This window comes from Astatotilapia calliptera, chromosome 3 (assembly GCF_964374335.1).
Source record: "Astatotilapia calliptera chromosome 3, fAstCal68.1, whole genome shotgun sequence".
Lineage (NCBI taxonomy): Eukaryota > Metazoa > Chordata > Actinopteri > Cichliformes > Cichlidae > Astatotilapia > Astatotilapia calliptera.
Window position 1 is genome coordinate 4,435,351 of NC_137424.1, and position 24,244 is coordinate 4,459,594.

General features: G+C 42.7%; 1 protein-coding gene and 1 long non-coding RNA gene across 2 annotated transcripts in view; both read left to right on the plus strand.

Moving 5' to 3' along the window:
* Window positions 1-18,589, plus strand: part of LOC145426131 (NACHT, LRR and PYD domains-containing protein 3-like) — a 28,938-nt gene extending 10,349 nt beyond the window's left edge. Inside the window, exons 6-11 of the mRNA XM_080299654.1 lie at window positions 1,430-1,606; window positions 4,687-4,866; window positions 7,494-7,667; window positions 10,992-11,165; window positions 14,559-14,605; window positions 14,754-18,589. Of these exons, the coding sequence (XP_080155780.1) occupies window positions 1,430-1,606; window positions 4,687-4,866; window positions 7,494-7,667; window positions 10,992-11,165; window positions 14,559-14,605; window positions 14,754-15,304 (1,303 nt within the window). The 3' untranslated portion in view covers window positions 15,305-18,589. The remainder of the gene's footprint in view (window positions 1-1,429; window positions 1,607-4,686; window positions 4,867-7,493; window positions 7,668-10,991; window positions 11,166-14,558; window positions 14,606-14,753) is intronic.
* LOC145425134 (uncharacterized) overlaps window positions 1-24,244 on the plus strand; it is a 323,553-nt gene that overhangs the window by 129,490 nt on the left and 169,819 nt on the right. The gene's annotated exons all lie outside the window — the stretch shown is intronic.

Here is a 24,244-nt window from a genome sequence, read left to right on the forward strand (position 1 = left end):
TTTTAAACAGATGTGTTTTTAGCTGTTTTTTTAAAAGTAATCAATGAATCAGCGGATCGTAAGTCCTGAGGAAGGGAATTCCACAGTCTGGCGGCCACAGTAGCAAAAGCTCTATCACCCCTAGTTTTCAATCTCGTATACTGAATGACAAGTAGGCCCTGACTACTCGACCTCAGAGACCTACTAGGGGCATAAGGCTGTAAAAGTTCAATAATATATGATGATGCGATTCACATTCGTATATACGCAGCTAATCAACGTGGTTGACAGGCTATGACAGCGTCCTTATGTGCCGACACTGGTGTCTTAGCTAGCAAAGCAGCTGATGTGGAGTGAAGCCACATTAATGACAACATGTACAACCATTGGAGATGTGAGCAGGACAGACGGAGCAACTGAGGGACAAAGTGTGGACTTTATACCAGTTTTTAAATTGTGTTGATCGGCCACGTAAAACCAGAGTTATGATAAAATATCTGCAATGTTTGGTTTTCTTCCTGAATAGTATTGTTGTTTATAACAACGATAGTATTCAGTATTTATTGCAACAAACTCTGTTGTTTGCAAAACTCAGTAACTTTTTTGAAGAAGTAACTATATAATTAATTGTCCAACATTGGTCATTATTTACTGTATTTTGCAGACAGAGTTACAGACTCTCTCCCAGACCACAGACTCATAATACAAGTCAGAGCTTTATTTAAAAAAAAAAGAAAAAAAAACAAAGAAAGTTGTGTTCTCAAAATTAGAGTTCAAGTTATTTTTACTTCCAATAGTGTTAACAAACTACAGGTCATGAACAAGGTTGTTTTTAATTTTCATTGTAAGTGGGCTAAAACAGTTAATTAAAAGTAGTTTAACATAAATGTAAACGCTGTAATTTGATTATTTTAATAAACCGTAACTTGGATGGATTGGATTCTGGCGTGACCACAGTGCACACGTCTGCTGTTGCTCACAGTGGTCCAAGGGACGCTCAGGGAGTTTGTGTGTTCGCTCAGACACATGAAACATTAGAGGGAACATTGGCGGTGACTGACAGGGAAAAGGGGATTGATAAGACTTACTGTAAATATAATTATGTATGTATTGAAAAAGGAACAACTAAAATGTTCCAGCTGAAAAAATGAAATCAGTTTCAGTTTATGAGCTCTGTTTGTTTTCTTTACAATTCCAACCTTTTATATAACCTTCAAGTCTTTGTCCTGTTTTTATGAGAAATGTACGACTTTAATGTGAAACATTCAGAGTTTTTTCTCTTGTTGTGTTTGTTTGAAGCTGCTTCCTGTTGGCTTCAGCTGTTTGGAGTTTCCATTTTCTAAACTTCTACATTCTGAACCTTCTTCAGCTCTGAACAGATGATGAAACACTGAATGATTTCAAGCTCACACTTTGTCTAATAAACTTACATCTTTCATTCTTTATACAGATTGTGGGACTGTGATTTGTCAGAGATCAGCTGTGATTATCTGGCAGCAGCACTGAAGTCCAACCCCTCCCATCTGAGAGAGCTGGACCTGAGTGACAACAACAAGCTGAAGGATTCAGCAGTGAAGCATCTGTGTGGTTTCCTGGAGAGTCCAGGATGTGGACTTGAAACTCTGAGGTCAGTCAGCATGTTTTAGTTGTGCTGAGATGAATATGATGTGAAAGTTGTGCTGACACTAAACTGCAGACATCAGGCTGATATTATACTGATCCACACTGAGGATCTTCATGGTAAAGTCTGTTTTCTTCTTCTCTGGTTTAGTCCATTGACTGCAGCAGAACAATGTTCACATTTCAAACAGTGAGACTCAACGTATGGCCCGCGGCCCACACGCGGCCTGCCCACCTTTCCTGATTCAGAGAGAGGGGACCCTGATTAACTGTGTAGTGTTCTTCCTCACAGTTCTAAGTATCAGACACAACAATGAATAATCCACAGCTGACTGTCTTTAGCAGGTCAAAGGTCACGGCACACAGCAGACAGTGGGAAATATTATAATTCTGATCATTTATCAGCACATATCCATATGTATAAAAACAAAGCTGACACTGTGAGACTTGATCAGAGGTGTGATCATCACAGCAGAGGCCTTAGTGTCAAAGTCACTGAGGATCAAACAGAAACACATGAAGCAGATTTTCCTCTTCTGGCTTTTTATAGCAGATAACCTTCAAAATATTCTGCAGTCCATCAAAAACTGAAGCAAACCATGAACCAACATGTGAACATGAGCTGATGCTGCTGAAGGGAAGCAAAGTTACAGAGGTTTGATTACAGACACAGCTGAGAGTTTGTAATCTGTCATCATTTTAAAAGGTTTAAATTTCTTCAGTATTGAACAGCAGAATTGAGGCCTTGTTTTCGGAGGCCGACAGCAGTGAACACAACAGCAGACTGGTGCGTAATAAGCAGTGAATAATGCAGGAAACTGATTTTTGAAGGTAAACTGTTCTTGAAGTACACTGAGAGAGAGAGAGAGCTGTGCAGGAAGTAAAGGTCAAAGTCAGAGAGAATTCATGACGATGTTCATCAAACGTAAAGCAGAGTTTGGATCTTCTTTTGCTGCTGGTTCACTCAGTTTTGGTTGGAGACAGATGAAACCTGCAGCTTCAGGATCTGTGAGCTGTCCACTTTCAGCCCGACGGCGTGTCCGTGTACGTGCCGTCGAGTGAATGATCCACGCTCTGTGTTTCCATCTTTGTGTGTTTAGCTGCTCTCATTTACGGTTTTATCTGTTTGCTTGTTGTTGAAATACTTTTGGGAGCTTTAACCTGAGATTCTGGCAAAATACATTTATATGAAAAATCGATTCAGGATTGAATGAATCAACATCGCTTTATTCAAATTAAAACCATTTAAATAGGAAAATCCATTTTTTTACACCCGCCTCTAATGCTGGGTAATGTCAGCTGGTCCATGTGCAGCTGGCTGTGAGGCTCAGGGAGCGTCTACAAAGTGCAACACTGAAAGAACATCATCCATAAATATTGAGTAATAACTGGACTCTCATACAGCGAGACTCAAATGCCTTTAACCCTTTACAGCCGGTCGGAGTGGGCACGCTCTGTTTTGCGTAACTATTTTTAAATCCCAGTAGCACTGCAACCACGTAAGCTAGCGCAAAAATTTTTTTTGCATATGAAACCGGAGGAGTTGTACTTACATCTGATGCCATCAGCTTGTCCTAGGTCACGGTTTCCTTCCACATAAAGCTTTGCAAAAACTGCATAAAAAGCGCTTGCAGGAACAAAAACATAATATTCCAGAAACACGCTTTACCGATCCGATCAGCTGTTCATAACACTTCCTACGTTGGAATAGACGTCAGCGCGAACTTTTGCATTTCCGCCATTACCTGCCCGAAACCGGAAGTGACGTCATTTTCGCGGAAATGTAGTCTTTTATACTATCAGGGCCTCAGGGCCTATACTCGTCTTTTTAAAAGTTATGTTTGACTTTATGACTTTCTGTGTCGTTTCTGGGATGCTTAGGACTCATATTGCACTGCTGGAAATAGTTTATTTTGATGCATATGCTGCTTTTTTGCAAATTTGCAGTATAATATTTATTTTCGTTTTTCCTGCAGTGTATAAAAATTGGTGTATTTCAAAAATAAAACTATGAAGACACTCAAAATAAATTTCCTGTGGTGGGAAACTATTTTGTGCAACTTTTTTGTATTTACAGTTTTGAGGGATAAGCCTCTTAAATTTCTCTAACTACAAATATATGTTAAAAAAGCAAAAACGATTTTCAATTTTTTTGTAGTTTATTGCACTTTTTTGCAATTTATGTAATTACTATGCACTTAATGAATACATATTATTAAAATCTGGGCTATAACGGTTGTATTGATGTATAGCAACTTGAAATGCTCCCAAAAATGGCACCACAGCAGGTAAAAATATAATATAAGCTCTGGCGGACTTGGTTCTATGGTAGATCTTAAAGGGTTAAACATTAGCTTATCCTGCTGATCCAAGTCCAACACTGAGTTTGTAAAAACATGTTTGTCAATCATTTTGTTTGGTTTCTGAGGAAAATGATTCAATAACTTGCTGCTAATACACAACATTTCATCATATTTCCTCATAACCCTCTTTTGTCTGACCATTTGATCCCATTTGAATTTGCAATAAAGGATCCACAGAGTTTGGTGACAATAATGACAGTAGATGTTTGTGTGAAAGTGCTGGAAGCAAATGAGTGTGTGATTTTCTTTCAGTGTTGCACTTTGTAGACGCTCCCTGAGCACTGGTCTCACAGCCAGCTGCACATAGAGACCAGTGTTGTTTGTCCAGGTCAGAAGATGACTTGTTGCAATGAAAATGAGCTTGTAGTTTGACTGCTTTAATAATGTGACTGGAAAAAGGTGTTGGACTTCAAATATGTCCATTTCTTTCACACTTCACCTTTAAAAGTGAAGCCTTGTTGTTCCTGGAAGGAAAAACACGACTTTTTCAAGTCTTTGTCCTGTTTTTATGATAAATGTACGACTTTAATGTGAAACATTCAGAGTTTTTTCTCTTGTTGTGTTTGTTTGAAGCTGCTTCCTGTTGGCTTCAGCTGTTTGGAGTTTCCATTTTCTAAACTTCTACATTCTGAACCTTCTTCAGCTCTGAACAGATGATGAAACACTGAATGATTTCAAGCTCACACTTTGTCTAATAAACTTACATCTTTCATTCTTTATACAGATTGTGGGACTGTGATTTGTCAGAGATCAGCTGTGATTATCTGGCAGCAGCGCTGAAGTCCAACCCCTCGTATCCCAGAGTGCTGGACCTGAGTGGAACCTACAACAACCTGCAGGATTCAGGAGTGAAGCAGCTGTGTGTTCTTCTGGAGAATCCACGATGTCGATTTGAAACTCTGAGGTCAGTCAGCATGTTTTAGTTGTGCTGAGATGAATATGATGTGAAAGTTGTGCTGACACTGTGGATCAGTAGGCCCACACACCTCTATTCAGGAAGTCTGGTTATACTCTTTGTAGAACTTCTGATCCCTGATCCTCTGAGTCTGACTCAGTAGATAATGCAGAGTTCTGAGCTGATGTGGGTGAGAGGACTCAGGCAGCCTGACAGAGTTGATGTCCAGGTCTTGGCCTGGACCACAGATCTAAGGGAAGATATGACTTGGAAAGACTAAACCAACCTATTAGAGGTGTTCGCACTAACACAGATTAATACTCAGATTTACACCTTTAGTGTCTCACAAAGGGTTGAAAAGTGAATGTGCACAGAGAGGTTGGTGGTGAGACGGGCACTTCCAGCACTGTAGATGTGTTCCAGATCAGTGTTCATGGAAATAATCCGGAGAGCAGGATTCCTTGATGAATGTCACATCTTCTTAAAGTTATAATCCACAGGGAAAACTGTGAAACTGTCGATCTGATATCTACTCAACCAATCAGGTGTTTACATGCCCTTCACTGATCTTCAGCCTCACCTTATCATCACCCCCTCTCTCTCTCTTTTACACCTCAATTATCTTCACTTCACATTTCAGTCAGTTCAGATTTCATTAGCACGTTCACTTTAGCATAATCCATTTTAATCCAAACACCTTGTACTGCCTCTGCTATGGTTGGGCAGTCAGCTAAACTCCTTCCCCACATCAAGACTCTGATGACACGATTCCCGGTTCACAGGTTTATTGACACAGGGAAAGGTGAAACTGTAACAAACAGTACAAGGCATAATCACTGTACTTATTCACCATGTACATATATAACGATGAAAATATATTAACCCAGTTTTTTAATATGTCAACATGCAATGTTCATATGAATTACTTCCCTTTTTAAGTCAAATACAAACATCAAATTATGATTTTAACAAGTCTTGTTATAATGAATGCCTCCAAATTTGTTTGTCGTTCCCCTTTAACTAGCTCCATAAGCGAATGCTAGCGTAAACTGCATAAGATTGGTTTTTATCATCAAACTTACAGAAAAATGAACTTACTTGAAAGAAAGTGGTCTATACATGCACATAAAATATAAAACAAGTCTATACATACCCACAATGCTACCAAAGGCATAGGATGTATGTGGATGCCACTGGATTTATTTGGCTAAGGCCACCATGCTGCACATGCCTTCTCCTTAATTCACAGACTTACTTCCTGTTTACCGACGACATCATGTCCTATTACAGACTACAGGTTTTAAGGTGGCACCAGAGAGTTACAATTGCATATTTAAACATTTACCAAATCCAAGAAAACAGTCTACCTTAAAAACTTTTGATATCAGAACACACCTTTCTCTTTAAACTCTGTTTGTCAGTCACAGTATATCCAGTACAATCCTCTTTTTCACTGCGTCACACACATTCAGAGATCAGAGTGTCCTGTGTGTGCTCTCATTCACTCACACTCACTCTCATATGGCTGAAGTCTGTTTGTACACAGGCTAATCTGGGACTCTCCACCATTTGACACTAGAAATAAAGAAGCTTCTTGGATGAGAGGTGAAACGTCTTCCAGAAACCAGATGCCTTTTTTTCTAAGCTCTTTAGATGACTGCGAACCTTCACAAACGCCTCATCAGTGGGACTCTCAGAGCTACCAGCCCTTTGCTACAATCACAAAGCTCTTCATTGAAATCAATGATATCAGAGCTGGAATCAAATGAGTCCAAGTCTTCTGCTGATTCAGCATCACATTCATCTTTGCTCCTTGTTCTGCATCCCTACCATGGACTTCATTCCTTTCCAAGCCAGCCTTGAGTGTCCTTTATTCAGCTCATCCTCTGCTTTACTTTTACACCTGATTTTAGCTGCTTTTCTTCTCTCCCTCATAACAAGACAGCTTCTTCTGCCTGAGAACATGTTGGAGTGATTTACTAATCCAGGGCTGATTTTTGGGGGAAATACTTCCTGTTTTCAAAGTAATCCCCATTTGTCCCAGAATGAAATGTAAGTAGAAATAAATGATCTAAGTGAGAACATGAGCCTTTAAAAAGGCTCTTCTGAGGCTGCTGCCAGTGGTCAAAGCCTCCAACAAAGCTCTGTAAGTACATATGTGATCATAGCTTTAGCTTTTAAATGTTTATTCTAGTTAACACAGATCAGGTGGAACAACTCAAATAAAATATCAAAAATATTAAGTGGTCATCGGTACTCAGTTTGTTCAATACTGAATACAATGGAGCACAAATTGTCCACGTTTCTGAAATATTTCTGGGTGTAACTGTCACCAAAGTGCAATTTAGACCTGGCCTGTGGTTGTTATCTAAGTGATAATCATCAATTCTACTAAAACAAATACAAAATAAAGAAGTTTGACACATTCTGTTGATATCAAAAGCACACTGAACAATTCAGTGTTGTTTTACTGCTGTTCTCTCTTCACTTCTCCTCTGATTCTCTCCACATGTTGCTCTGCATCAGTGCTCAGTTTCCTGACAAAACAAGATGAAATATTGCTAAATATAATAGTATCTCATTACACTTCAACATAAGTGTTTTATTTTTGTAATTGTTTATCTGTTATTTTTCAGACTGAGTCACTGTGACCTTTCAGAGAGAAGCTGTGAAGCTCTGGCCTCAGGTCTCAGCTCTCAGACCTCTAATCTGAGACAGCTGGACCTGAGTAACATCAACCTGAAGGATTCAGGCGTGAAGCTTCTGTCTGAAGGACTGAAGAGTCCACACTGTACACTGGAAACTCTCAGGTGAGATCAAGCATTTTTCTTTCATCAACTGACAGAATTAGCAGATTAATAATAAGGCAGTCCTCTAATAAGAGGAGAAGTGGAGGTGCTTTGAAGGGCAACATACTCTTATGTTAACAAGACAGGAAGTAGTTCCTGGGAACTGCTTCCTTTGTTATTGTTTAAGTAGAAACATGATGGTGAAACAGTGATGAGTTTGCAGAGGTGGATCCACAGCACACAACACAACAATGCTGTTGCGTGCTGAAAGCAGACTTCTCACAGATTCTGAGACTGCAGGTTTCATCACTGTCCAACCAAAATTCACTGAACCAGCAGTAAATGAACGTCCAAAACTAAGCTTCATGTTTAAAAAACAGATGATCAGGGGGATTTGTGTTTACATCTTTTTTGTGTGATCTGTTCACCTGCTGTTTCAGCTGTTTGGTGGTTGTTGAGATGGTTTTGTGAACTTTTAGCTGAGATTCTGACGTTTCTGTAGATACCACACATGTCTAATTACTTTGTACAGCATGAATGGCCATAACGAGGTTTTTAACAGTAAGAAAAGTTGTAAAACTTCAGAAAATATAGTTAAAAGTCCAAAACCTTCTACGTCTGGTGGCTTGTGGTAAGGAGCAGATCAAACGAGTAAAGAATTACATTATAATTATAAATGGCTTCAACAGCACATTCAGGTCTGTGAGACTCATTCAGACACTGAGCCGTGGCTCTGTGCTACATGCACATAGTTCTGCATCTCTGCCATTCAGACACACTTTATATATAGTTTATTTTATGTAGGATTCAATACTGAACTGTACATTTAGTCTTTATAAAGGCAGCAAGTTTTATTCAGTGTTTTCATAAAAGCCTTATTTTTATCCATTTACTGCTATTAGGAAGAACACGTGAGGTTTAAGACCTGGACCAGTTTGAAACCTTTTGTCCTCCACAGTGGAAAATGGGTGGAAATAAAAATGGGTCTCACTTTAGCCAGCTCCTAATTTTATCAGTTCTGCTCTCAGCGTCTCCTGTATATCTCCTGTATAAATGTTGCACTCAGCTTTGTGGTCTCCAATATCACTGAAATGCAGCCAGATGCTGCTCATTTTGCCTTTTCACTCTTTCCTGACACGCTTGCATTTCAGTACAGCTCACATTTCTCTGTGTACTGGTCTCTACCACTACCCTTGCTGTCTATGGGACATTTCCGTCTTCTTTCACATAATGGTATGATCCCAGTCTGTCTCTTAAAGTGTTTGGCCACATGGTTTGCTCATCAGAATAACATCTCAGCCGTGCTCATATTGATTATCAGCAAGCCTGAAAATTCATCAATATTTGACATATGAAATTATGTCAAGGGCTGGATTTGGCCCACGGGCCATATGTTTGACACCCCTGGTTTACACAGTTTGGTATTCAATGTACAAGTGAGCTAGCTCTCAGCTAACTAGCAGACAAGCTAACTGCTGGGACTGCGTCTTTCTAACAAGAGCGTCAGACACTCAGACTGGTTTCCTTTGTGGATGATGATGTGTTCTCACACTGATCCTTCATGCTGATGCTGCCATCCACCCACTGCTCCTGGATTCCTCATCATCATCTCCATGATCTGCATGTTGGAGCAGCACTCTAATGGACAGGCCTCTGTACTGATGGTGGGCTCTGCTCTGTATCCACCACACTGTTCTCAGCTGAGTCTTCCTCCTGTTCACAATCACACTCTGATCAAGCATGTTCACGTTGTAACACCGTGGCTTTCGTAGTCTCTCCTTTTTCTACAGCTCATGTGTTCTTCTTGTGATGCTGCGTCTTGAGGCTCATACATGCCGTCATTTGTTGATCCTAAGAACGTTCCTCAGACCGACTTCTTCAACAACAGATAACTTTAGTTGTATCAACACTGCCTCCTGGAACAGTTTAAAATGAACATGTCAAAGATCTGTACCTGTCTCCATGTTTCTGTCCCCGCCCCTTTCTTTCTGTCCTGGGTCATGTGAGCGCTGCAGTAGTATTAGGCCCACCCTCAATGCTCCCATTGGCTGAGACGCATAATGACGCCCATTTCAAGCCAGCACTGATCAACATCCCTCCTGTGACCCATGGCTTTTATATTCAGAGCCAGTGAGCACTTTCACAATAATCATGATTTTAAAAACTGTGATTAAAATAATTGCTGACGTTAATCAGTTAATGAGTTAACGAGATTATAACAGGTTAAGTTGCCCTAATAATTAGACTTTGGTGACAAACTGATGTGATCTCCATGTTTCCTTTGTTGGACTGTGGGCGAGTGTCAGAACTGAATGTACTGAGTAACATGTAGAGTTTAAACATGTGTCAGTTCCAGTTTTAGAGCTCTAAAGTGCAGCTATCATGTTAGGAATATGTTAGGAATAGACAGGAACACTGAGCACACTGAGGTCAAATCTTTATTTTACCACTCGCTGCATTCTTGATGTTCATGAATTCAGCAGGTTCATGATTGTCTGCAGCATTAATCTCATATTTCCATTAAAGTGTTGAATTTGACTGTTTGATGTTCTTTATGATCTCTGGCACCAGTTCATCTGTAGGCTGAGCTCAGTCCATCCAGTTAGTGAAATGATGTTTAAAGGTCTCCTTGTTCTGTGAGCGTGCACAGATCCTGAAGCAGAAAGCCTGGGTTACAGAGAAATGATCATCACTGTGATGATGCTCATCATCTCTGACTGGGATTTGAGGTTTTGTCAAAGCAGCAAAGAAAGCCTGGCTATGTTGGACTGGGTGTGGAAGCAGCTCCCAGTTTGAGTTCAGGAGACAGACACCCTCTCTACTTTGAAGATCAGCTTCAAACTTTCCTTTTTGATAAAGCTTATAGTTAGGGCTGGATCAGGTGACCCTGAACCATCCCTTAGTTATGCTGCTATAGGCTCAGGCTGTTGGTGGACTTCCCATGATGCTCTGCTTTCTTCTCCCCTCTTTTCACTCCTGATGCTTTTATATGTCACTACTGCATGTCCTTAACTTTTGTCTCTCTGTTTTGTTCTTGTCTCTCTGAGCTCATCTCTTCTCTTTCCCCTCACCCTGCAACCAGTCATGGTAGATGCTCCTCCTGGAGCCTGTTTTCACTGGGAGGATCTTTGTGTCAAAGGGAGTTCTTCTTCCCACCATCACCAAGTGCTGCTCACAGTGGAGGCGGTTACCTTACACTGTTAAACAGCTTCAGATGACTGTTGTTGTCTGTTGGGTATTGTCACTTATAAATAAAGTTACAATGGATGGATGTATGGATGGATAGATGTTATTGTGACAAAGAGAAAACAACTGTTGACAGATTGTTGTTTTGTGTGTCTGCAGTCTGTCAGGCTGTCTGATCACAGACGAAGGCTGTACTTCTCTGGCCTCAGCTCTGAGCTCCAACCCCTCCCATCTGAGAGAGCTGGACCTGAGCTACAATCATCCAGGTGATTCAGGAATTAAGCTGCTGTCGGCTGGACTGAAGGATCCAGGCTGGAGACTGGACACTCTCAGGTATGGAGAGAAAATCTGATAGAGGAGGAAGAGCTGGAAACATTTCCTGTGTCTTTCACTCACTTCCTGTTTGTTTCGGGCAGATGACACATGAACAATCACACATGCAGGAATATTTTCAGGGACAGACACACTAGTCTAGCTGGATAGTTCATGGATATTTATGTAGGGGTCTCCAAGGAGTCTGTTTGCGGGAACATTTAGGTCACAGGTGTACCTGATATAGATACCAGTGTACCTAATAAAGTGTCAGCTAACATTTGGAAATGGAAGCTTAAATAATGACAAACTGTACATTCACAGCTGAATTCACAATAAATTTGTTCTGAAGTGCACATTTTTCTGTTATTGTTCTCAAACAACAGAATGAGAATGAAATATTGATTCTAACAGGGCCCATAAACAGCATTAGCTTAGCAGCATTAGCTTATCAGAGTTTCCATCATGGTCACACAAATCCTTAGCAGAGAAAAGTGGCCTTCTTAGCAATAGCTGCTCAAGTTGTATAAAGAAAGGGAAAACAGTATTAGCATTAGCTGCTAATGGCAGCTTACTTAGCATAAACTCTTTACATCTTTATAATGCAAGGGAAAGGAGTCACTCATGGAAGCCTATTTAGCATTAACGTCTCACATCATTATAACACAAGAGAAAAGGGTATTAGCATAAGCTACTAATGCTTATTCACCTCAAATTAGCTTTAGCTGCTAATGGTAGCCTACTTAACATTAACTCCTCACTAATATAATGCTAATTCACATCAAATTAGCATTAGCTGCTCATATTGTTATAAGGAAAGGTTTTCCACAATAAAGGCATGGTTAAAAAAGGGAGGAAGGAAGCAGTTGCGACCCTCAGTATGTCTTGAAGATGATCATCCGTAAGTCTGGACCTGTACTTGGACTTATTGAAGTTCAAAGTGGAGAAGAGCTTTTGGCACAAGTATGTGCTACCAAAAAGGCACATGGTCCGCTTGAACATTCGGGAAAGCCGAGGGAAACTAGGGCTCAAGTCTCTCAAAAATTGTCCAAGCTTGTCTGCTTTTCCACTCACCTCCCTGAACTTTGCTTTGAGTTCAGAGTTGCACTGCAGCTCAATGAGCTCCATTTGAAGCACAGAAGGGGCATCTTGCACATCAAAGGAGACGGGGTCCGCAAAAATGTGAAAGGTGGCTCTGTGTGTCTTGAAGTCAGCAAGTCTGTGATCAAATTCCTCCTGTAGCCTCAAAATGACATCAACATACTCGTCAGCACTGAATGGTGTGCCTGCATCCACGAGTGCCTTGCATGCTGGGAAATGGCAAAGGTTTGTCTGAGAGAGCTGAGCTTTCCAGAGCGCCAGTTTTGTGGAGAATGCTCTCACGTTGTCATAGGCAGCACTGACAAGTTGCCCCTGGCCTTGTAACGTCTTGTTCAGTACATTAAGCTCATGTGTCATATCAACAAGAAAAGCTGAGTCCATGAGCCATTTGGGATCAGTTAGCACAGGAACACTAACTCCATCCTTCTCCATGAAGGCTTCACTTCTGCTCTCAACTCAAAAAGTCTCTTTAATACATTTCCCCTGCTGAGCCAACGTACCTCAGTGAAGTCGAGCACATCCCCATATTCTGACTCCATTTCCTCTAAAAAAGCACAGAACCTTCGGTGCTTTAAGCCCCTGGATCTGATTTGGTTGATGCATTTCACAACAATAGACATCACATTGTCAAACTTCAGGCATTTGCTGCAAAGGACCTGCTGATGGATGATGCAGTGCAGAGCAATGGCCTCCTCCACGCCTTCCTCTTCCAGTTTGTTTTGTGCCACCAGTCCATGTTTCCTCCCTGTCATTGATGGCGCTCCATCTGTTGTTATTCCAACAAACCTCTTCCATGGCAAACCAACATTCTCAATGGCATCACACAGCTTGTAAATATCTGCTGAGCGGTGGTCTGGCCATGCATTGGAATTACTGTGAGCAGCTCCTCCATCACTTCAAAACTGTCATCAACACCACGGACATACATTGGGAGCTGGGCAGTGTCGGTGATGTCTGTGGTCTCATCAAGAGCGACTGAGTATACACCGCGGGCCACGAGTTTGAGACCCCTGGTGTAGGAGGACACCTGCTCTGTGTCTGGTTAAGTATAAGAGCCCTTTGTTAGGGGGACCGCTGGACTCTTAGCACCAGCTTTGGGGTCACAGGGTCACATCTGGAACACACACACACACACACACACACACAGACACAGACACACACAGACACACACAGACACAGACACACACAGACACACACAGACACAGACACACACAGACACACAGACACACACACGCACACACACACACAGACACACGCACAGACACACACAGACACACACACACAGACACACACAGACACAGACACACACAGACACACAGACACACACACACAGACACACGCACAGACACACGCACAGACACACAGACACAGACACACACAGACACACACAGACACAGACACACACAGACACACAGACACACACACGCACACACACACACAGACACACGCACAGACACACACACACACACACACACAGACACACACAGACACACACACTCTCACACACACACACACACACACACACACAGACACACACAGACACACACACACACACACACACACACACACACACACACACACTATGCACAGACTGGTACTCTTTGTTCATACCTGTGTAAGACGTCATAATGAACTTGTGCATATTCATGTAAGCTCAATAAAGAGCAGTGTTACGAGGGAGCAGACGAGAGCGACTGAGGTCAAGTGAAGGAACGGCGCTGTCACAGTTCTCTCCCTCATCAATTGTCTGGTTCCAGCGGTGGGTCTGTGCTAGACGACCCATCACCAGCTTTTTCCACTGGTTACCAGTACGTGGTAGAATCCACTTCCAGATCTGGTTGTCTTTAAATCTGTGAATGGATTGGCTCCATCTTATCTCTCTTTAACAAAAGAATCCAAGTGGAGCCCTCAGGTCTGCAGATAAGCAGCTTCTGACCAGAACTAGACGTAAAAACAGAGGTGAGCTTTATCGATGGCTGCAGCCAAACTCTGGAACAGTCGCCCTTCACATCAGGTCGTCACCAACACTGGACATTTTTAAAAGCCGGTTGGAAACACATTTGTACTCTGTAGCTTTCAATCCTGACCAGTCTTTATAGTCATTACTGTGTATGTTTCCTATTTTCTCTCTACTCTGTGCAGCACTTTGGCTCAAGCTGTTTTTAAATGTGCTGATAAATAAATGTAGATTTCTTTGAATAAAACAGTGGAGCCGAGCTTTGAGCTCAGTGTGTAACAGTGTGTGTGTGAGAGCCATGTAATGTCCATGTGTGCATGCTGACTGTGCTGCTCTGACCCCCCTCCTCCTTTCAGGGTGGAGCCTGCTGGAGTCCGATGGTTGAGACCAGGTCTGAGGAAGTGTAAGTGTGTTTTTAATGGGATTCATGAAAACAAAGCAGCACACATTCAACCATCTTCATCATGTCAGGAGTCATCATCAAAGTGTCAATCAATGAACAGATGATGGATCAATAACTGCAGCTGGATTGTGTTTGTTCTCTCCATCAGATTCCTGTCAACTCACAATCGACACAAACACAGTGAACACAAAGCTCCAACTGTCTGACAACAACAGGAAGGTGACACGTGTGGAGGAGGTTCAGTCATATCCTGATCATCCAGACAGATTTGATGTTTATCAGCTGCTGTGTAGAAATGGTCTGACTGGTCGCTGTTACTGGGAGGTCGAGTGGAGAGGAGACGTTGAGATATCAGTGAGTTACAGAAGCATCAGAAGGAAAGGAGACAGTGATGACTGTTGGTTTGGAAACAATGATCAGTCCTGGAGTCTGGAGTGTGATGAAGACGATGATGATGATCCCTTTACTGTCTGGCACAATAAAATAAAAACATCCATCTCCTCCTCCTCCTCCTCCTCCTCTGTCTCTAACAGAGCAGCAGTGTATGTGGACTGTCCTGCTGGCACTCTGTCCTTCTACAGAGTCTCCTCTGACACTCTGATCCACCTCCACACCTTCAACACCACATTCACTCAAACTCTTTATCCTGGGTTTAGGTTCAGTTCCTTGTTTCTTGGTTCCTCAGTGTCCCTGTGCTGAGTGGAGTGTAAAGAGTGTCTCCTGTTACAGAAACACTCTGACTGTTGAACAGATAGTTCAGTCTGTACATGTCTGTCTCTTTCACTCACAAACACGTTTTCAGATTCATGGATTCAATCAGTTGATGTTTGAAACTCTTCTAAATGATTCCTTGTAAACTTCTTCAGTCACAAACAAACAGGAAGTGATGTCACATGTGTTCCTGTCCACACAGCAGAATGAGTCTATTGCTGACAGTGATGTACAAACAGAGTGAGCATTTCTGAGGCCCAAAATAAACTGAGTAGTTCACTGAATGAACAATGGACTGTGAGCTCAGTTCCTTCATCATTAGTATGGATTATATATGTATATGTATTATATTAGTATCATATATATCAGGTGCTGCTGCTTTCAGTCATTGTGCAAATGTGCTGTTTGTAAGCTTGTAAAGCTACAGTCAGCTGAGACTGAAGAAGTCACCTGATCAGTGAGCAAACGTTTCTGAAAACGTCCAGATGAACAGAATCAACCTTTTGGGATCAGCCAGCAATGCAGCATCATTGTTGTTCAGCTTCAGAGGTTTGCAGGAATGAACTGATGACCAGAAACAGCTGCAAAGTCCAAGAAAATACCAGCTGGAGTTCAGCTGCATTTGAAGAAGTCAAAGAAAAGTAAGGATGGCAAAGGGCGACGTTTTCTTCCAAAGAGCTGCAAACATGGTCGACGCCTCATTAGAAGAATCATCTGGACATTTGTGAGGAACTCTAACCAAGAAAGCAACGTCACACAGATCCAACAGACAGTTTCCATGACTGCAAGTGTTGAGTGGAAAAATGCTACATTGCATTATTGCATCCTCTCACCACAGGAGGCGCTGTTGGCACCACTGATTGCTGATCAGCTGTTCTCTGATGATCTGATTGATACTGTGAATAACGGGACTCACTGAACTCTGTGACACAGTGAAGATTACAGAGTTTAACTTCACCCTTTAAGACTGACCACAGAACCAAGTCCGCCAGAGCTTTTGTTATATTTTTACATGCTGTGGAGCCATTTGTGGGAGCATTTCAAGTTGCTATACATCAATACAACTGTTATAGCCCTAATTTTAATAATATGTCTGCATTAAGTCCATAGTAACTACATAAACTGCAAAAAAAACCTCTGCTCATCCATCTCTGTGTGTATCAGGATACATTTGGTTCATAATACACAGAAAAATCAGAGTTATTACCTGTAATAAATGTGAAAGATTCCTGCAGTGATAACCAGGCAGGACTGAAACACATCCAAGCTGTCACCACGGTAACAGCACCGCCCATCCACAGGTGAGGGGAGGAGCAAAAAGAGGGACTTTGACCATTTTATACTAAAAACACTCAACTAATGTTTCTAATATGAAACAAATAAGCCCACATTAATGTGAGCGTTTATTAAATAATAATAATGATGATTTCCTCCTGATCTCATTTCCACAGCAGAGAAAACTGTGGTGTATATTGAGGTGGAGGGTGTGGTCTGTGGCTCAGGTGTAGAGTGAGGGTGGGGTGCACCACAGCAGCATGCTGGGACTGCTGAGGGTGGAGGAGGGAGTGATGATGACATCAGAGCTGCAGCACAGAGACCAGTGAACACACAGTCTGTTCATCTTTGCATAGATACAATATACAGCACAATATTGAATGACAGACACGCTGTGGGAGCTTCCACAGATACACTGACGTCAGCATCCAGAGTCCTCCTGCTGCTCCCCCCTCAGAGCCCCGTGATCAGCACCAACACATTCAGTTAGATGACAGAGTCCAGCTGCAGCTAGAATCAGCTCCCCTCTGTGAACAACAGCACAGCGTCAGTGTTTCACACTCAGTGAAAGGAGGAAACAGCAGAAGAACACCATGTGTGCTACGTTTCCCAGGACACACTACAAACTGCACAAATACAGAGCAGCACGTGGAAGGACCTGGAGCTGCATTTACAGAGCTGCAGACAGCGTGATGTCCTGTATGGACAGGTGGAAGGAACCAAGTCCTCAGCTGGAACACTCGTGTTTGTCCACAGACAGGAAACACAGCAGGAAACTTCCTCACAGAAGTGCAGCTCATGGATAACACACTTCCTGTCAGTCAGAATGAGGCTGCAGCCAAACACAGAAAGGTGTTTTTGTCCAGATGAGCCCAGAGAAGAAACACGAGTGTTCACAGACATCAGAAGCTCAGAGAGGTGAAACATGAGGTTGGAGTCCTCGTCAGCATCCAGAAGAGCTGCTGTGAAACCCTGAGTACTCATGACAGACTCTGATGGCACAAACACATCATGATTCAAACAGAAAGACAAACATGGAGCTCCTGATCCTCCTGCATGAGAACAAGCTGACATGAGCGCTGTGTCTGAGAGTGTCTCCCTGTCACAGTGACAATAACACAGCTGCTGCTCACAGTCATTAAACTGACCTGAGGTCAGCTGTGCTCCTTACATATGAACCATGTGACCTCACATCAGTGCTGTGGATGACTGTAGTCATAGAAGAGTAGAGCTGTAGCAGGTGGTGTGAGGAGGAGGTGGTGTATTGTAGTTAACGCAGTACTGAAACACTCCAGCAGAGGGCGCTGTTAAGTCCTTATTGTAACACAGTTACTGTGTGCAGTTAGACTTCATACATAATCTGCACTTATTTCCATCAGACATGCTGTCAGTAAATGATTGGTTTCTATTGATTCTACTTCCTGTTGACTCGTTTGATGACAGTGAAACAATCACAGCTGATTGTGTGATGATGTAAACTGTCACTGTTACATTCAGTGTGTGTGACATAATGTTAGTGCAGGCTGATAACAGCCTGGTTCTGTTAGAAACACATGAACGTGTCCATAGATCAGTGTGTGTTTAACATGAGAGCTTCAGCCCTGCTGATGTGTTAAATAAAGACATGCAGGAAAACTGATGAGACTCTGAAATAACTCTTTATATTTATAATGTAACTCTGCATCAAAAGAACAACAAAGGATCCCAGACAGGTTTCTGTGAACAAAGACCATTCTGATGTTTCTGTGTTTCTAACACTTTGACATTATTAGTAAACAGACTGCAGTGAGCAGCATTTATAAAGAGCTTCTATATAAAGATATGACAGCTGTTTGACAAGTTTATCACTCTGTGTTTGGACCTGATCAGTCCAGCTGTTTACTTGAAACATGTTCATTTACCTGTTCTGTTATATTCATGTTCTTGTCTCTGTTGAAAACACATTTTAATGTCCCTCAGATTTTTCTCCCAGATGAATAAATATAAAAATGACACAAACTGACTGCAGCTACTTTTTGTCCTTTCTGTCAAAAACCTTCATGTGACTCATGAGAGACACGTTTCAGCTGTTTGTGACAGATCAGAGGCCAACAAGTCATTTATAACACTTTCCATCATTGTTTAAAGTTCTCAGTGTTTCTGTGTTGCTGCGTATAGGATCTCCCAGCATCATCACTGTGCTGTCCAATCATTGTGTGCGAGGTTACCCTTATAGTGCGATGTGTGTTTGCACAAAGAGAAGCATGTGTGTCAAATATAAATAAGCACAGAACAGAAACAGCTGCTCGTTTCTTCTGTTTAGAGTCAAGTTAGTGTTTTGTGTCTTTGTTTGAGGCCTGATGTCGAGCAGAGGTGTGTGTAACTGCACTGCTCTGTTATATGTGTGAAGTGTGTGCTTCTCTTCAGCATCATCTTTGTCACTGCTGATTCCTTTGTGTCATCATGTGTTGAGAAGAGAGAACAGTTATAACGGAGGAGCAAAAGGAAGCCCTGAAATCTGCATCAACAAGGAAGTGTTGGCTCACCAGTGATCCCAGCAGAGCCACTGGTTTGGCTCCAGTTGTTCTAGATTCAATGATGTTGTTGCTACAGATACATGTCAGCATCTTTATTGTAGTAAAGTCTTGTAATGTGAAGATAGAAACAAGGCAGCAAACAGCTCCATGATCTGATCTTAATGATGTTGTTTTTATTCCTGTCTGTCAGAACTGGATTGGAAACTATCAAAGGTCTAAAAACAGCCTCGACCCTCCCACAGAGCAAACTTTACACACGTCATCTTTCAGCTACAATCTTTGTTGCAGGGATCTTCTGCCAAACAAGGCTGAGAGAAGATTTCTTACAGCTGTCATGTTGATGCTGTTTCAGTCTTTGGGCAAACACACTCATATATTAGGGCTGATATCAGGGCTGCACAAGTTCTTTGTGTCTGTGATCATGAATAACAGAAGTGTGCCTGTTGAAGATCATGTTTCTACATTATTATATGTCCTGTTATTGTTCTGTATTATATTCAGCTTTCAGCATCCTTTCCCAGCCCCCTGTTACACCATCCATACAAAGCCAATCTGACTGTGAGCCAATGTGTTTGTTTGTGTTGGATCAATAGATTTGACAGACTTGGTTCATCCAGAGGGAAACAGTCCAAATTCAGATCTAATGAAATGATGGAGGCTGTTTCCTACCACGGTGCTGATGTGTGACTAACAAGGCTCATGGTCTCCAGCAGACCAGCGCCTGGAATGAGGTGAGCTGAGTGTTGCTTTGGTGGGTCTGTGCCCACGTCATGCATCAGGATTCATGTTGGCAATAGTTCATATCTCTGTTCTTCAGCCTTCATCACAAAGCTGTGAAGGAAAAACAAACATCTAACAGGATGTGATGGATGCAAAGTCCACTGAGCTCTTTGTCATTTACAAACTTGTCCAACCAACAAGAGCACAGATGAAAAACACAGTGACAGTTAAAGGATTTTGCCATATATGAGCATAGATGACTTTCATATAGATTTTCAATGCAGGCTTTTGGTGAGCCGCTGGGTTCTGTCTAATAATCATCTCAGCATTTTACAAAGAACAGCTCTTTATTAGCTCTGCATTTATTGTTATTGGACATGAAACAAGGAAGCTGTTTCTCATTGGATGTTAGTTTCATGTTCATCAGGATCATTTTCTAAAGAGCTGATATTGAGACCATTTACTGCACTGGCTGCACATCCTGTCTACATTTCTCTGTGTGTGCTGTGTTTGTCTTTCATAAGATAAGATAAGATAGAACTTTATTAATCCCTCGGGTGGGTTCCTCTGGGAAATTCGACTTCCAAAAAAAGCACAGCAACGACCGAAGTTACAGTTACAGAACTGTTATATATACACACACACACACACACACACACACACATATATAAATACAGAGACAAATATAAATAAAATATACAAAGGGGATAAATAGAATAAATAGGAATAAAAAATAAAAATACAAGTGAATTGCACAATTGCACATTTCAAGTATTGAGTCTACCTTTGTTGGCAATAACAGAGGTCAAACGTTTACTATAGGTCTTTACCAGGTTTGCACACACAGTAGCTGGTATTTTGGCCCATTCCTCCATGCAGATCTTCTCGAGAGCAGTGATGTTTTGGGGCTGTCGCCGAGCAACACGGACTTTCAACTCCCACCACAGATTTTCTATGGGGTTGAGGTCTGGAGACTGGCTAGGCCACTCCAGGACTTTCAAATGCTTCTTACGGAGCCACTCCTTTGTTGCCCGGGCGGTGTGTTTTGGATCATTGTCATGTTGGAAGACCCAGCCTCGTTTCATCTTCAAAGTTCTCACTGATGGAAGGAGGTTTTGGCTCAAAATCTCACGATACATGGCCCCATTCATTCTGTCCTTAACACGGATCAGTCGTCCTGTCCCCTTGGCAGAAAAACAGCCCCATAGCATGATGTTTCCACCCCCATGCTTCACAGTAGGTATGGTGTTCTTGGGATGCAACTCAGTATTCTTCTTCCTCCAAACACGACGAGTTGAGTTTATACCAAAAAGTTCTACTTTGGTTTCATCTGACCACATGACATTCTCCCAATCCTCTGCTGTATCATCCATGTGCTCTCTGGCAAACTTCAGACGGGCCTGGACATGCACTGGCTTCAGCAGCGGAACACGTCTGGCACTGCGGGATTTGATTCCCTGCCGTTGTAGTGTGTTACTGATGGTGACCTTTGTTACTTTGGTCCCAGCTCTCTGCAGGTCATTCACCAGGTCCCCCCGTGTGGTTCTGGGATCTTTGCTCACCGTTCTCATGATCATTTTGACCCCACGGGATGAGATCTTGCGTGGAGCCCCAGATCGAGGGAGATTATCAGTGGTCTTGTATGTCTTCCATTTTCTGATGATTGCTCCCACAGTTGATTTCTTCACACCAAGCTGCTTGCCTATTGTAGATTCACTCTTCCCAGTCTGGTGCAGGTCTACAATACTTTTCCTGGTGTCCTTCGAAAGCTCTTTGGTCTTGGCCATGGCGGAGTTTGGAGTCTGACTGTTTGAGGCTGTGGACAGGTGTCTTTTATACAGATGATGAGTTCAAACAGGTGCCATTCATACAGGTAACGAGTGGGGGACAGAAAAGCGTCTTACAGAAGACGTTACAGGTCTGTGAGAGCCAGAGATTTTCCATGTTTGAGGTGACCAAATACTTATTTTCCACCCTGATTTACGGATAAATTCTTTACAAATCCTACCATGTGGATTCATGGATTTTTTTTCACATTCTGTCTCTCACAGTTGAAGTGTACCTCTGGTGCAAATTACTGACCTCTGTCATCATTTTAAGTGGGGGAACTTGCACAATCGGTGGCTGACTAAATACTTTTTTGCCCCACTGTATGTATGTATGTATATATATATATAAACACCCAGCACACCCCTGCGGGCGGTTTATCCTTCAAGCTCGGGTCCTCTACCAGAGGCCTGGGAGCTTGAGGGTCCTGCGCAGTATCTTAGCTGTTCCCAGGACTGCGCTCTTCTGGACAGAGATCTCCGATGTTATTCCCGGGATCTGCTGGAGCCACTCGCCTAGCTTGGGAGTCACCGCACCTAGTGCTCCGATTACCACGGGGACCACCGTTACCTTCACCCTCCACATCCTCTCGAGCTCTTCTCTGAGCCCTTGGTATTTCTCCAGCTTCTCGTGTTCCTTCTTCCTGATATTGCTGTCATTCGGAACCGCTACATCGATCACTACGGCCGTCTTCTTCTGTTTGTCTACCACCACTATGTCCGGTTGGTTAGCCACCACCATTTTGTCCGTCTGTATCTGGAAGTCCCACAGGATCTTAGCTCGGTCATTCTCCACCACCCTTGGGGGCATCTCCCATTTTGACCTCGGGACTTCTAGGTTATACTCAGCACAGATGTTCCTGTACACTATGCCGGCCACTTGGTTATGGCGTTCCATGTATGCCTTGCCTGCTAGCATCTTGCACCCTGCTGTTATGTGCTGGATTGTCTCTGGGGCATCTTTACACAGCCTGCACCTGGGGTCTTGCCTGGTGTGATAGACCCCAGCCTCTATGGATCTTGTACTCAGAGCTTGTTCTTGTGCTGCCATGATTAGTGCCTCTGTGCTGTCTTTCAGTCCAGCTTTGTCCAGCCACTGGTAGGATTTCTGGATATCAGCCACCTCCTCTATCTGCCGGTGGTACATACCGTGCAGGGGCCTGTCCTTCCATGATGGTTCCTCGTCTCCCTCCTCTTTCTTGGGTTTCTGCTGCCTGAGGTATTCACTGAGCACTCGGTCAGTTGGGGCCATCTTCCCAATGTATTCTTGGATGTTCGTTGTCTCATCCTGGACTGTGGTGCTGACACTCACCAGTCCCCGGCCCCCTTCCTTCCGCTTAGCGTACAGCCTCAGGGTGCTGGACTTGGGGTGAAACCCTCCATGCATGGTCAGGAGCTTTCTTGTCTTTATGTCAGTGGCTTCTATCTCCTCCTTTGGCCAGCCTATTACCCCAGCAGGGTACCTGATCACGGGCAGGGCGTATGTGTTGATGGCCCGGATCTTGTTCTTACCATTCAGCTGACTCCTCAGGACTTGCCTGACCCTCTGCAGGTACTTGGTGGTTGCAGCCTTTCTAGCGGCCTCTTCATGGTTCCCATTTGCCTGCGGGATCCCCAGGTACTTGTAACTGTCCTCTATGTCTGCAATGTTGCCTTCTGGTAGTTCAATCCCCTCAGTTCTGACTACCTTCCCTCTCTTTGTTACCATCCGACTACACTTCTCCAGTCCGAACGACATTCCAATGTCATTGCTGTATAGCCTGGTAGTGTGGATCAGTGAATCGATGTCTCGTTCACTCTTGGCATACAGCTTGATGTCATCCATGTACAGGAGGTGGCTGACAACTGCTCCGTTCCGTAGTCGGTATCCGTAGCCAGTCTTGTTAATGATCTCACTGAGGGGGTTCAGGCCTATGCAGAACAGCAGTGGGGACAGAGCATCTCCTTGGTAGATCCCGCACTTGATGGTAACTTGTGCTATGGGCTTGGAGTTGGCCTCTAGTGTTGTACGCCACATCCCCATTGAGTTCCTGATGAAGGCTCTTAGGGTCCCATTGATCTTGTACAATTCTAGGCATTCCAGTATCCAGCTGTGGGGCATTGAGTCATAGGCCTTCTTGTAATCAATCCAGGCAGTGCACAGGTTGGTCAGTCTGGTCTTGCAGTCTCGGCTGATTGTTCTGTCTACCAGTAGCTGGTGTTTTGCACCTCTGGTATTCTTGCCAATTCCTTTCTGTGTCCCGCTCATGTATTTTATGTATGTATGTATGTATATATATATATATATATATATATATATATATATATATATATATATATATATATATATATATATATATATATATATATATATATATATTTTTTTTTTTTTTTTTTTTTTTTTACATACATAGTTTTTTGTTGCCTTATGGTTCCAAGCGCTGTCACCAATCTTTGCATTTTGTTATTATCTCATGACACTTGTTTAATCAGCTACCATCTCTCCTGTGTGTTTTTAATGTCTACAGTCTCAGACCAACACAGCCCTGCCCTTCCCATATTAGATTCTTGATGAATGTGTGTTGTTGTTATTCAGCCTGGTTCAATGTGCC